General features: G+C 37.2%; 1 protein-coding gene across 3 annotated transcripts in view; it reads right to left on the bottom strand.

The window, feature by feature from the left end:
- The window catches only part of DYM (dymeclin), a 389485-nt gene that overhangs the window by 65826 nt on the left and 307882 nt on the right, over positions 1 to 15777 (bottom strand). For all 3 annotated transcript variants that reach the window (XM_063076501.1, XM_063076499.1, XM_063076500.1), the window contains one exon: positions 1756 to 1869. In XM_063076501.1, coding sequence (XP_062932571.1) covers positions 1756 to 1869 — 114 coding nt within the window. The remainder of the gene's footprint in view (positions 1 to 1755; positions 1870 to 15777) is intronic.

The raw sequence follows: 15777 nt of genomic DNA on the forward strand, positions 1-15777 counted from the left end.
CATCAACTGGCTCCATCACGCCACCTTTTCACTCCCATCCACACCATTTCAGTTCCCCACACTCATGGCCAAATCCAGACCATGTTATCACCAAGATCTGTTCCACTTTTGAAATCTTAAATCTAAATATACTGCTCTCTAATCACATCTCCATTACCTCCACTATGACAGTTCTTTGATCTCATCAAAATCCCCCTTCCCCTGACTCCTTGGCATTTCCCTCTTCTGGCAGCCTTCTTTCTTGACTCTGCTTAGACACCAAGATCCATCAGTTCCTGAGAGCAGCCGCTCTAAATTTTCATGGGTTTTTGTACTGATTCACATGGTATAGTTTAAGTAAACTTGAAATAGTGCAAAAAAAAAAAAAAAAACAAACCCCAAAACAAAAAACAAACCCACAAATAACAAAAGCAAACCAACAAATCAATATCTTACCTTATGTAAGAATGGAAATAATATGAATTTTCTACATTCAAAACATTGTCAAGAATAGAAAAATGTCAAAGCTGGAGGGTCCACTGAACTGTAATCTGCTTTTATGCTATTACCACATGTTGGTGCCACTTTAGTTGATAAGCAGAAACACCTGCCATCTTGCTTAGTACTGTGTGAATCTCACTGCTGTTTATGCACAGTGGAACTTCTGTAAGTGATTATGATGACTAATGTGCTGTTGTTTTACAAATTCAGTTATTATAACTGAAAATATTTTTATATCCTACAATAACATCTCTTAAGCGTTCATTAAGCAGTGGTTCTAGTGATAGTGCTGAAAAACACAGCCTCCAAAACAGTGACTTTGGAACAGAATTTAGGTGTGATAAAACACTATAAAGGCGGCCAAATATCTACTATGACGTCTTGTACTATTAATTTAGGAGAAAGCACTCTAAAAAATTAGAGCTAATGAAGAACAAAATTAAAAAGAAGTACTGAAGTACAAATATACTACAATGCTGTACATTCATGCATCCCCCAAAATGTCCCCTTTACATCGTTTCTTATGGGATAATTAGTCTTGAGGTATGAGTTTTATATCATGAGCTCACTTCAAGAAAACATCACACAAATGTAAATGCCTTCTTAAAATACAGTATTTGCCCTACTACTCCACGAAATCCTTCTCTTTCTATTACCACACCCCAGGCATATGCTAAATTATGTGGTGATTATGAGCATGGCCTTTGGAGCAAGACTTCCTGGGTTTGAATCCCCCAGGCTCTGTCATTTTCTAGTTATAAGGCTTTGGGTGAGTTTCTTAACCTCTCTGTATATCATCTGCAAAATCAGGATGATAACTACCTGCCTCAAAGCGTTGTTATGAAGACTAAATGAACTGATTTCCGTAAGATTTTTAGAACCCCGCATGGCACTGAGTAACCACTCTGCAACTATTAGCTACTGTTGTAGTCATCATCATCATCACCACCATCTTCCCACCAACCCTTGATGATACTTCTAAGACTAAATTCATATCACTGGGTTATGTATATTGAGTACATAAATTACTCAGTATATGCAACAGTTACAGGATATGCAGTGGTATGAAGATATTAGTCCTTCTATTATTTTCTCTTAAAAAACTGTCAGAAACCTTTATCACAGTTCTTGAGTATGAGTATGTAGAGTAGGCAATATTTAAAGAGGATTTCTAGCATAAGTACTGAGTAAGCAATATGGTTCTGAATAGAGCCTAATATTTACATCAAGTGATACAGTATTAAGTGTCAACTGAACGTTTTTTAGCCATCTTACCTTTAGTCTATCTTTGGGCAGTGCGACAAGACCTTGCTTAATGATTTCCAAGACCCGTTCCACTGACAGCTCAGCTCCAGCTTGTAGCAACCTTGAGCTAAAGAAGGTAATAACCTGCAATATAAAATATTACTTTTTAAACAAGTAGATGTATAAAATGTATCTTCAGCAGATGCCTTTTGCACAAGGTAGTCAAACCATCATAATTCCATTTCTAGAGTAACCTGGCTTTTAATCCACTAGCCCTTCTTTTAAACGTAGTCCTCTATAGCATTTAATGGCCAAATCAGAGCCAACACTGAATATTCGGGGCTGATTATTCATTCTGGGACTTAAGTGGTCCCCTGAATTCTGCACTTTCTTGTATTGCCTGACCTTACATTTATGTTTCATTTAGAGAGCAGAACCCACCAGAAAGAGAGAAGAGAAAGCTAACCCTCAGAACCCATCAATTTTGAGGCTTAATAGTAGCTCTCAAAAAAAAAATAAATAAAAATAAATAAATAAAGGCTTAATAGGGAAGGAAATTGAAGGTTATGGCTTATAGCCAAAATGATGTTTTGGGGATTACCTATGAATAATGAATAATTTATCCATATCACCCTTCTCCCTGATCACTAGGGATCGTCAGCAGCAACCTATAAATTACTTTTGTTTCACCTATAATTACTTTTGTTTCATGTTTTAGCACAGCCTGAACTATGTAGCAAGATATTAACACAGTAACATTAAGGAACACTGTCCCTAAATATCTGTCATTAAAAACTAAAAGAATGTCATCTTTTAACATCATTTTTAACATCACAATGTTAATAAATCAAGAATACTACAGACATCTTTTCAATTCAAGAGAATAACACTTAGGTGTTTATAGTCAGGTATGCAAAAATATAAGCATTCATTTTTTTTTTTAAGTTGAAACATTTCCTTTTACATGTTATTTTATAGGTAAAATATATTAAGTTACAAGTAATTCTTTGCAAACATTTAGATACATTTTCTTTCAGAATTACTCTCCTAAATATTGATTGATCAAGAGTACATTAACTTTTAACCATTCTAGTGGAAAGTACACAATATTACATAAATGCCACTGAAATGCATTTGTTTTCAAAAGTAAAGAGACTTAGCTGGAGCCACAACCATTAATAAGTGTGTGCCTCACAACTCTGCAGCAATTAGTGATAATGAAGGCAGCTAGCTGACGGCTGGTTATAACGCCTTTGACTCCAGATGAATCATTTATCTCAGTCAGTTTGCTGGCACCAGGTCCATTGGAAGTTGCTTGTTTTGTCCACAACAGGTTAGTTTGTCAGTATGTGTCTATGGGTTTTGTGTTCCCCAAGCTAGATTTTAAGATCTTTTTGGGATTCTGGGATTAAAATTTTGTTCAGAGTTTAGACACAGCAGTATGCAAATTGAGTTTTACAATACAGTGAATAAATCTCTGAAGAAAGAACACAAACAGAAAACATATTGTGCTAGTTAGATTAAAATCTTATTTAAAAATATGCAACAAAGATACAAAACAAATGCCTTCCTTCTGTGTAAATGTCTTTAAATTTTTTTCTAAGAAAAAACTGATTAACCACATGAATTGCCATTTTTGTTGGTAAAAAAATGGTTGAATATTGGCAATTTCATATGGGTCAACCTTATATCTATGGAAGAAAATTCTCTTCTTAGGCCAAAAAGTATTTAAAAACATATCTGTTAAAAACATATTCTAAGAAATGAAAAAATATCAATGAAAAAGTAGATCTTACACGGATGCTTTAGGCTTACAGAATGGTTCGCCCCCCCCCCAGCTCCAGCCCCCCAAATTTGCTAAAAGCTGACATTTCAATATGGATGATTTCTGGCTTATAGCATTAGATAATGCAGACAAGGAGTAGTTTTCAAATATGACTGATCATTAAAAATAGCTGGGAAGCCTTGTTAAATAACTGATCTCAGGGCCTTGCCAGGGACCTTCTCTCCCGGGGATCTTAACAATCAGCCAGAATGTAGACCAGAGTTCTCTAAACTTTTCTGATTGTTTACATCTACTAGTAAAAAAATGAGGACATACTTACAATATATGTTCTGTTTATAAGTTATGCAATATATGACAATATTTATGTTTTACATATAAAATATACATAAAGAGCGATTTAAAAGAATAAGACAAAATAAACTAGGTCTGAAAAATACTTCACTGATGATACAAAACACTTTTTTGTACTCATTAAAATATTATTGAAAACCTGGATAATTAGCTATCATGTCTTGCTAATCATAACAGCTCAACATTATCATCAGCAAGCACAAAATTCACTTATAGTAAGATGCACTATTCAGTATAGTGGATATAAATCCATAATGTAAACAGTCTTCCTGATAATTTTTATAAATCCATTGCTTGTGAGATTAGATTGGTTCATCATGGTTTTCACCTTGCAATGTGGCACTTGGTCTAGGAGGAGGAGGATGGCAGCTCTCCTATTATCTTTTGTCACGTGTACTTGTATTACTTTCTATCTATGGGGTAGTACAATATTGTGTGGGGGTTTGTTTAATTAAATCTACATACTACAACCAGGAACACACAGAGTACAAGGAAATTCAAGTGAGTGAAAAGGCGAGTGCACATGCATGTGCCATGCTCTGTAAGTTGAGGAGCTCCTTCTACCTAATCTCTTCTCTCAGGATGCCTGGAGTGCTGTAGCTGACACAGAGATCACGGCAGATTGTAAGTGCCAATAGCATTAGTAAAACTAAATCTCTCTTTTAAAAAGAATTTTTAGATGAATAAATAAAAGCTCTAATATTTTCTTCCCATGATCCTGTGGACTGTTGGTGCAACCTCTGGGGTATGTGCATCCATCCACTGTGGAGATAGCTGATTGAGATAACAAAATGCATACAATCAAAGCTAAGTGGAACTCATAGTGCTCATGCACTCAAAGCCATTACAAACCAACAAAAGACAGAGTACTTACATGTTCCATCACCAAGGAACAAAGTAATGCAATGACAGCCCTATATTGTTCACTCTTGGCCTGCAATGGCTTGCCTGTAAGCCACAAGGAATTTCCATTCCCCCCCGGAGACCCAGAGAGTGGGCATGAGGCTTGGTTTCTAACTAAATTCCTTTTATCAAACTGTCTCTCATTTGTATGTTTGTTTTAAAGCTGATATTTTAATGTTTTTGCATTCAAACCCACACTATTTTAGAAAACGATAAAACTACCACTTCCAGAAGGGAAGTATACTTTATATATCAAAAAGGAAGGAAATGAACTTCTGCTGAATGTTTATTATGGACCTTGTTCTCTACATATACTATTTGATTCTCACAACAATCCTATGAGGCTGATAAAATCTCTATCCTACTGAAGAGTAAACAGGATCAGAGAGACAAGAAGCTGGACCAGGGTTATCCGGTCAAGAGTCAAGAGGAGGACTGTACTCAGGTGTTTCATCTTACTTTATCATGTCGCCAACAATTCTTATGTAGCAAATGGAGCACAGGCTCAGGTTTTTTAACAAGAAATATCCAAGGTGAAAGGTATAAGTTATTTAGCCAAAAATTTCTGATACAGTCAGACTGTAACATCAGCAAAGAATGTGAAAATTCATTCAAAAATATGAACTTGTACTTTTTACTACCAGGTTAGAATTCTGCACGATAGTAATTTTAGTGATGATGACTACAACAGATATGTGGCTTTTATCAACTTACACAGTAACCATTAAAACTATTAAAATAGATATACTCTTTTCCTCTGAAAATGTAAGGCATAGGCAATAGTAGAAAAAATTTAAAGTGACATCTTTACCTAAATTGGGAATGAATGCTTTGTTAGTGTAACTCAAAAGGCAACTTTCCTCCACCTACCATATTTCGCTGCAACTCATGAAATCCAAGTATAGCACATTACCTTCCATTATGCTATTAGCTTTGAACATTGATTGCCCAGTGTCACGTTCTGATTAATCAGTTGTATCCTTTAAGTAATGTCAAAATCACTTTGAACCACCTGTTATGAAACCAGCGAATGACCGCTAGATCAGAGATTTACAGAAGTGAGAAGGTTCTCTGGAGTAGATGAGGGCAAAAAAGAAGCCAGTATGTGCTAGACAGGTAAACATTCTTGCATGCTAAATGGCCACTCTCCCAAGAGTTAAAAGCAGAGAACTAAGTTTAAAAAATTTTTAAAACAATGGTAAAAATGTTTTAGAAAGTAAAATACATCTGTATTTCCTCATTGACCTGAGTTTTCCCCTCAAGTTTTTGTGTTTTAATCAATATTCAGTAGGTATGTAGGTATCTCTAGAGGATTTACAAGGGAAATAGATATCATTTTCTGTCTTCAAGAAAGATGCAGTTGGGAGGATAAGACACAGATCAAACCCATATAATTAAAAGAGTTAGACATCACAGTAGAGAACCACTCAAAGTTAGAAGGCCTAGATCTGGGTCCTGCCTCTGACGATTACTAGCAACATGACTTGTAAGACACTCAATTTCTTCCAGATGTATCATCATGCCGTGGTTTAGAGAACTTACCTGTTGTCAGACTGCTTGGGTTTAAATCCCAGTTCTCCCTATAATATATGCAAAGTGACAAAGTTGCCGCATCTACTACATAGGAATCAGTAATGATAATGCAGCAACTTTGTCATTCTGTAAATGAGGGTACTGAGATACACCTAATAATACTGTACACATTCTGTGAGCACTTACCATGTGCAAGGCACTTTGCAGATATTAACTTATTTAATGCCATTAATTTCCCACTGAGCTTGTGCTGTATCCCACAAATTTGCTCACGTTAAATTTGCTCTATTTTCCTTGTAAACTCCCCTTTGACCCTTGGGTATACTGTTTAATTTCCAAATATTTGGAGATTTCCCAGATATCTTTCTTATTGACTTCCAGTTTAATTTCACTGTGGTCAAAGAATATACTCCATATTATTTTAAGTTTTTAAAATTTGTTGAGGTTTGTTTTATGGCCCCAAATATGGTCTATCTCAGAGAATGCACTGATGTTGGGTGGGATGTCCTATGTCAACTAAATCAATTCGGTTGGTAAGTTATGTTTGTGTCTTCTACATCATTACTAATTTTCTGTGTATTTGTTACATCAATTATTGCAAAAGAGGTTTTGACTTCTCCAATTATATATAATTATGGATTTGTCTATTTCTTCTTGCAATTCTATCAGCTTTTGCTTCATGTATTTTGAAGCTCTGTTATTAGATGTATATACATTTAGGATTGTTATTTCTTGGTGAATTTACCCCTTTGTCATAACACAGTGTCCCACTTTATCTCTAGTAATATTCCCTGTTCTGAAGTCTACTTTGTCTGCTATTAATATAGTCACCCCAGCTTTCTTTTGATTAGTGCTTGCATGGTAAAACTTCTATCATCCTTTTGCTTTTATTTTAAGTCTTTATATTTAAAGTGGTTTCTTGTACACAGCACATAGTTAAGTGTTACTTTTTATCCAGTCTGAAAATTTCTGTCTTTTAATGGAGGCATTTGAAGCAGTTACATTTCATTATTGTCATGGCTGGATTTATTTTTTCTTTTTAAATTTATTATTATTATTACTTTTTAATATTCTAAGATGTTGCACAGCAGTGGTTGGGGAGGGGGAGGAGGAAGAGCGGTAGAAAAACTGAGGTAGGGGTAGGGGGCAGGGCTGGCTCATGGCTGGCTGCTTCACTGGCCTGACTCAGGGGCCTGGGAGGCTTCCAGTAGCAGGTCAGTCATCACAGGGCTGGATGTGGACATATGGGTTGGAATTAAATCTATCATATTGCTTATTGTTTTCTATTTGTTCCACTATTATTTATTCTGCTTTTCCTGCCTGCCTTTGGATTGAGTATAATTTATGATTCTACCAGTATTTTATCTCCATCGTCAGCTTACTGGTTATATCTCTATTTCTATTTTTAAGTGGTTGCCTCAGAATTTATAATATACATCTTTAATTTATCACAGTCTACTTTCAAATAATATTATACCACTTTGCATTGTCGAGAACTGTGAAGAGTCTGAAATTTTACCCTACTTGAGAGTTAACAAAGTAGCCATTCACAGCTTTATGGATCCTGGAAGACAATAGAAGTTTTTGGGTCAGAGACAGAAGACAGTGTGTTAGTTACAGCAACAGCACTGATCAGATCATTAGCATTATTGCACTTGCTCCCCAAGCCCCAGTTCACACAGGGTGAAGTGATATGAGCCGGATAACACCTGCACACACAGGAACAGAACCCTGAACTTAGAGAACCCAAAGCTCTTATACTGGGCAGTAAGCCTGCCTATCTTTTGCTCCAAAGGGAGAGACAAACATCTTTGAAAACACCATCTAGAGCCAAGGGCAGTCACTGCATTTGCTCCCCAAATGGCAAAACACAAGACCTATGGAGAAATGTCTCCTGATACTATGTGCCAACCTCCCATTCTTCCCTCCCATCCTTTGTGCTACTGTTGAGATATAGCTTATTTTTAAACATGTTATAAACCCCACAATACATTGTTACTGTCTTGTTTTAGACAAGAAGTTTGCCACCTATAGCCTGTGGGCCAAACCTGGCGTGTTGTCTGTTTTTGTAAATAAAATTTTATTGGAACATGGCCATGCCCATTTGTTGGCATACTGTCTATGGCTGCTATTGAACTACAAAAGCTGAGTTAAATAGTTGTGACAGAGACTATTTAGACCATAAAGCCTGAAATATTTACATCTGGCCATTTACAGAAAAAGTTTGCTGACCCCTTCCTTTAGACAGTCAATTATTTTATAGAATAAATCAACATAAGAAAAAGACTTTTACGTTTACCTTAATTTTTACTATTTCTAGAACTCTTAATTTCTTTTTGTAGATCCAAGTTTCTGTCAGGTATGATATTTCTTCTGCTTGAATAACTTCCTTTAACATTTCTTACAGTACACACCTGCTAGCAAATAAGTTCTCTCAGTCTTTAGTCATCTGAAAATATCTTCATTCAGTTTTCAGTTTTTATAGACTTTTTTCTAGGGTATAAATTCTGGGTTGCTGAGTTTTTTTTTCATTTAGCATTTTGAAGATGTCACTCCATTATCTGACTTACATCGGCAGTGACTAGAAGACTGCTGCTATTGTATGTGTTCCTCGCATATAATGTTTCTTTTTTCTCTGCCTAACTTACAATTATATTTTCTCTTTTACCTTGGCTTTCAGATGTTTAAATATAAAATGTCTTTTTCTTTTAAATGAATTTATCCTGATTGGGATTTTCTTTCAGTATTTTTGGAAAATTCTCAGTCATTATCTCTTCAAATATTTCTTCTGTTCTTTCTTCTTCTCCTTCTGGGACTCAATCATATTTATGCTGGGTCAGCTGATATCATCTTACAGCTCTTGGACGCTTTGTTCTCATTTCTCACATTTTTTCATAGTGTTTGTTCACATAATTTCTACGGACCTAACTTCAAGATCACAGATTTTTTTTTCCTTGGGTATACCCAAGCCTACTAACAAGCCAGTCCAGACAATTCTTTATCAATCATGTTTTTTACTTCTAGCATTCCCACTGGATTTTTTCTTACAGTTTCAATCTCTCTCTACTTCTACATGTTGTCACCTTTTCCACTAGGTCAGTGAGTGGCAAACTTTTTCTATAAAAGGCCAGGTAGTAAATATTTTAAGCTTTGTGGGTCACAAATGTCTCTGTCACATATTCTTCTTTTTCTCTTTTTCTAAACAACCCTTTAAAAATGCAAAAAAACCTTCTTAGTTCACAGGCTGTACAAAGACAAGTCGTGGGCTGGATTTGGCCCATGAATCACACTTTGTTGGACTTTGTGCTAGATCTTTTAAATATATTAATCATCACTAAAGTCCCTGTCTGATAGTCCCAACATCTGAGTCATCACTGAGTCTGGTTCTGTTGTCTCCTGACAGTAAGACTTTTCCTTGCTTTTTTATGTCTCATAATGTTTGACTGAATATTGGACATCATGTGTAAAACCACAGAGACTGAGGTAAATACTATGTATTTATGCTGGAATCGGGCACACCTTCTTTTAGGTCAGGCTTGGAGGTTGAGCTAATTTACTCAGAAGGTGAGAAGGATTTGAGTTTTCTTGTTGCTATAGCTACCTGCAGTGTACCACATCCTCTAATGATGCCTGCTGCTTAATTAGGACCTGAAGTGCCATAGGTTCTTCAATGCTCATGCTCCTCTTTCATTTTCAGTTATCCCTGTATGCCTGGGTCACAGAGCAAGGTCTGTATCCATGTTCTTGATCCCTTCCCAGGGGTAGACTGCTGTTGCTTGTTACTCAGTACTTACTAGGTTGGTGGCAGGAGGTAGGGGGTTCTCCATTGTCCTGGGCCTGCTGTCCTAAAATATCAGTCTTAAGTAGGCTCTGTATGCCTGGGCCTAGGGCATGAGATTTTCTCAGCTTTTTCTTCCCTTCCTTTGCCATGTATTTGTGGTGAGTCTTGTGGTAGGACACCTCTAACGGTACTCTTACAGGATCCTGGGGCTAGAACAGTTTCCTGCCCCTTTCCCACAAGTACAGGGTTTTTTCTTCTATCCATCCCAGCAACAATGGGTCTCTAGTTGTGCCCTGAGGGCAACAAGGTTTGGTGCTCCTCCCCCAGCAACCCAAGGCTTTTGCACCATATGAGAGAAGGGTCTGGCAGGAGCATGGAGCTACATATTTTTCCATGTCTGCATCACCATGGTTAGGATCACTCTGGCTTCCCGCCCCGCCACTAGTCTTAGCAGAAAAGAGCCTATGAGTGCAAATTCCTCTAATGTCTGGGTCTCCTGGGTGTTCTGTAATATCACACTAGTCCACACACAACTTTTAGCAGGTTGTTAAAATTACATCTGATTTCTTTGTACCTACATCTATAGTGGCTGCCTAGTCCTCCTATGTGCTCTATAACATGTGATCCAATCCCAGTGTCGCACCTCAAATTGGGTGAGTGGGGGATCTAGGCTATTGGTTTCCTCAGCTCATTGATGAGCTCAAGAAAAGTTATGATTTTGTGGTTTATCAATTTTCTCTTGATTAGGGTGGAAACTCTTTCTCGCTTTCTATATCCTAGGCAGAAGGCCAGTCCAGAAAGTTTATTTTTCATTAACCATCCCTCTACTATCATCTCAAAATAGTCACTCCTGCTCTTTCCCAGCCAAATCCCCACCACCCCATTCTACCCCTCTGTTCTCTTTACCTAGGACACTCTGCCACCAGACAGCTGCATGGCTTACTCTCTACCTCCTTCAAGTCTTGGTGCAAATGCACCTTCTGAGAGATGCCTTCTCTGACCACTCTGTTTAAACGCGCAATCTCTCCTATTCATAGCTCTCCTTATTTCATTATTCCCCTTCCTTTTCTTTCTTTCTTTCTTTTTTTTTTTTTTTTTTTTCCTCCCTAAGCAGCTGGGTAGATATTCGTGCCACTTATTGAGATAAGACTGTGGAAGAAAAATTTTTATTTTATGTTTGTTTTTTGGAGAAAATCAAGAATTATGATTCAACTTTGCTCAGCATTTGTGGGACAATCAAATAGGCAAGTGAATTCACTAGCTTAGAGCTCGGTAAGGATGGTCAGGTCTGAAAATTCACAAGATCTAACGTGAATTTTACACTGTCCAGAAAGAGAAGTAGTTCTTGCCTTCACCGTACTACATAATTATTATAGTTCACTGTATCACTTTCCTATTTATATTCAGCTATTTTTTGCCTGAGCCAACTAGGAAATTTCTTAAATGTCCTCTCTTTTTTGGTGTGGTAATTCTACTTTGTCCCTCTGCTTAATTCAGCCAGACCATATCATCTTATGTTTTAGATGGGAGGGATATGTACCAGTGGACAATAAAAATTTGGCCACTTGAAAAACACATGTCTAACTACTTCTTCAGAAGTTAAAAGTGCTCCAGGTCTAGTCACTCCTGTCTCAGATATTCAGTGCTACTGAATGTCTTAATGAAAAATATCAACTCTGAACTCCCTGTCAGCTAAAAATAACAGTAGATTCCTAGTTTCCTCTACCAATACTTTTCAAGGTTAATTCCGTGAAAGAAGAAAATAGCAAAAGCTTGCTTAAGCCAAAATTTCAGGGATATTCAGGGGAGGGGACGGAAGGTAAACTGTGGAAAGAGTCAAAAAGTAGAGACATTATTTATATCTTTATCACAGCATTCTTTCCAAAATATGTAAAAGGAGTTTACAATGTTTTTAAAAATGTATTTCCAGTGTACCCAGCACTACTTCGGATGGTAGTATTCAGCAAAAAGTTTGTTGGAAAACATGATCACTTTGAATCTTACTTAGGTTTATCCAAGTAAATGTTGAAAACGTGGAATTTAGAATGAGAAGATCTGGATTTAAGGCACAATTGAGTGACTTGCAGGCAACGTGACCTGGAGCCAACCATTTCCCCTCTCTAGCCCTACTCTGCCTCCCTCCCAGGTATGGGAAGGGGTCAATGAGAGAGTGCATGTGCAAATAATCCACAATGATAAAGCCCTGTGCAAATATATATGATCATTACCTAGGACAGTGATTCTTAGGCAGGAATTTGTCTTAACAGTACCTGAGAAACTTCTTAGTATCTTAGTTTTCTTATCTGTAATGTGGGGTAATAATCCTAGTTTATATAATTTAAGGAAAATAAAAGAGAAGATGTAAATAAAGGCATTAGCCTCATTTCTAGCACTTAGTAGGTGAGCTTAAAATTGCTTAGGCATTTATTTATCTAGTTTTAAGAACTGCATAACAGCATATAGCCAAATGAGTATCGTGATAATGTATTTTTCACTGGATACAGTTGAAGTGTCAGTAAGTGGCCCATTCTTCTGAATAGAAAAGTAAGCACTGGGTAAGTCCAATTTAATGCCTTTATTACTTCCACACGGTTCTGTACTGTGTGCTATGTAGTGAGGTCCTTTCTACTTTCTCACCTGTGCTCCGCTTTTCACCTCTTCCAAAGGATACGAGTTTCAAATGGATGTAGATTAAATCCTTTGCATGGCTATTATGTGTCCTTACAAAATATGTTTCTTCAGAGACATTTTTTAAAATGTCAATAACCTAGTTGCTAAGAATGTTCCTAATTTTGACCATTGGTGGAACAAAGACTGACTTGACACTGTTAAGAAAGATCTTGAAGGAGAAAGTAAACAGTGTGAAAGCTCCAGGTTTGTGTATATGATCAGATGTTTTCAGGTAGTGAATAAGCAAACCAATGAGAAAGTAATTGTAGGAACACAGTAAATTAAGTACAATGATTCTAAACATTGGCTTTTATCATCAAACTGTCCTGGTTTTGAGTCCTGGCTCTTTCACTTTCTGAATATATGACTGTGAGCAAGTTTATTAATCTTTCTAAAATGGTTTATTTATATGTAAATTGAGGATTAAAATGAAACATATCTCACAGGTTTGTTCTTTAATGAGGATTAAGTAAGATAATGTAAATGCTCAGAAAGCATGCAATAAAAGCTATCAATGATCATGAATAGAAAAAGAGCAAATTGTTTTTTATATGGTTTAAATAACTTTTTAAAGCTAAACAATCCAAACGATGCATACTAACATGACGATCTAACACCTATTACAGCTATGACCACAGGAAAGAAACTGTGGGTTAGTCTTTTGTCAGAAACACAAGGAAAATATTGGCTATCACAATGAAAGTTACTGCGAATTAAACAGCAAGCATTTTCCTCCAATTTATTGCAGGTGTATATTACCAGCCATATATAGTGCATAGTTCAGGTGAGTGTCCATTAAAAAAAAAGAGAGAGAGAAAGACAGGAAGGGACGATGCAGATTAGAAATACGAAGGCTGAAAAAGGGCATACTGGATGTTCCTACAATGCAAAGATCTGGATAAATCTTGAAAAATGAGGAATATGCCTCACCCTGGAACTTGAAATAGATACATTCATAAACAAATACAAGAAAACACTATTTTAGCATTACAATGCCCATTCTTGGGTGATATTCTTAGGTCCAATTAGACGTCAAGCGTCTCAAGCCTACAATAGGCCACACTTGGCATCAGATTAATTTATTTCATTGAATGAATTCTTCAGCTCTGCAAGCTCTGCTACATTCTTTTTCAGGGCATTGATTTATTTGTACATTTCTTCTTTCTTCATTGTGCTGCCTAACTGAGTTTTCCTGTATCTCATTTAGTTTCCTTAGAATTGTTGCTCGAAATTCCTCGTAAGTCATTTCAAGGACTTCCTGTTTCGTAGGATCTAGAGCTTGAGAGTTATTATTACCCTTTGGTGGTGTTGTACTTTCTTGATTTTTCATATTTCTTGTATCTTTCTTTTGGTATTTAGTCACTGTGGCAGAGGATTTCACGGTCCACTCGTTCAACCCTAATGTCTGGCTAGGATCCTGTAGGGACTGCCAATTTGGCATGGCTACCTCAGTGCCTGTGGGCAGGAGGCTCGGGCCTCTCTGGGCTGCAGGGACTGGCCTGTGCTGGGAGTCCCGCAGCGGTGCCTACCTGTTGCAATGCGGATGGCTCAGGGCCCTGTGGGCTTGGAGGCTTTAGGGCCTCTCCAGGTGGCACGCACTGGCCTGGGCTGGGAGTCCTGCGGTGGCATCTACCTGCTCCAGCGTGGGTGCCTCAGGGCATGTGGGCCTGGCAGCTCTTGGGCCTCTCTGGGCGGTGCGCGCTGGCCTGGGCTGGTAGTCCCATGCCAGCACCTACCTGCTCCAGTGTGGGTGCCTCCAGCATCAGATTAATTTAAAAGGATAAAAGGACAGGAAAAAATAGGATGCCAACAGCATGGCCACAGGCTTTTGGTTTCCTTGGGAATCTTAACAGCAGTTTTGGGGTTGGTCTTTGGCCCCTCAAATGACAGCTCAGATGCAAGAGAACGAGACTACTGTGGACGGATGCAATAGCCATTCTAGCTTAGAAACAATGTCCAAAACAGAAACCACTACCCTCGTGACAGCTTCTAGGTCTATGTAAAGAACATGAACCTTTATTCACAACATAATGAATCTAAACCCACTACTTTACTTCTAAAAATGGTACTAGCAAGAAACAGAAATGAATTTGGACGAATCCATGAATAGCATGGCTAGAAATAGCTTTCCGGAATTCATAGGTAGCCTATAAAGTTGGCATCTTAGAGAAAAACAATTTCTGCTCAATGTTATTTGTATTATCTTTAACGCTGCTATTAGAAATAAACTGTTAAGAGGCACAGATAAATGCTCTACCCGAGTTCCAGATAGTTTTTTTGAGAGCTAGGATCAGAGCAGAGACTGCATTCCCTCAGGAGATACTCCCAACCCGCCTTGACTCTTCACATTTCTGTATAGCTAAGGATTTCTCAATGCCCTGTGTTTTGCATTCTCATATTTTACCAAAGCATACAATTAACATTAATTCTTGAACTATAAATAACAGTCTACCAAGTTGTCAGAAATTATCCATCCCACAAAAGAAGACAGAGGTAACTTGTGGCAGGTGTCCCTTAAGTAATAATTTGTTTCATGACCTTATTAACACTAATACTTCTTAATTTTAAAAGAGGAATTTATACCAATTAAGCCCAGAGTTAACAAGATGGACACAGGTCAGAGGAGAAATATTTGAGAAGTAGCTCGAGGATGCTCTCACACATCCTAAATATCAACAAATCTACACGGCAGTACTAGATCATAATGGTGAGATTTTAAAGACTTGCCTAAAAATGTCAAGTCTAACTCTAAGAAATAAACATGCTCCTGTGATATGTGTTTCTACTTTATCTTGATTATACTGATGGCAACTGTATCCAAATATGCCAATTCTGTTAATGATACTTAAATGATGTTGACATATGAGTAAGTTTAGGAAAATGACGAAAGTGCGTGTGGTGAAGTATTTTGCCATATCTGCAACCCTTAGGTATATAGTTTAAGTAACTTAAGGAAAGCCAATGAAAACACTAGTTAAAATGACAGCAAAAAGTTTAAATTTTTCTTTTTCTTTACCAATAATTATGA

The sequence above is a fragment of the Cynocephalus volans genome, chromosome 13 (genome assembly GCF_027409185.1).
Source record: "Cynocephalus volans isolate mCynVol1 chromosome 13, mCynVol1.pri, whole genome shotgun sequence".
Taxonomy (NCBI): domain Eukaryota; kingdom Metazoa; phylum Chordata; class Mammalia; order Dermoptera; family Cynocephalidae; genus Cynocephalus; species Cynocephalus volans.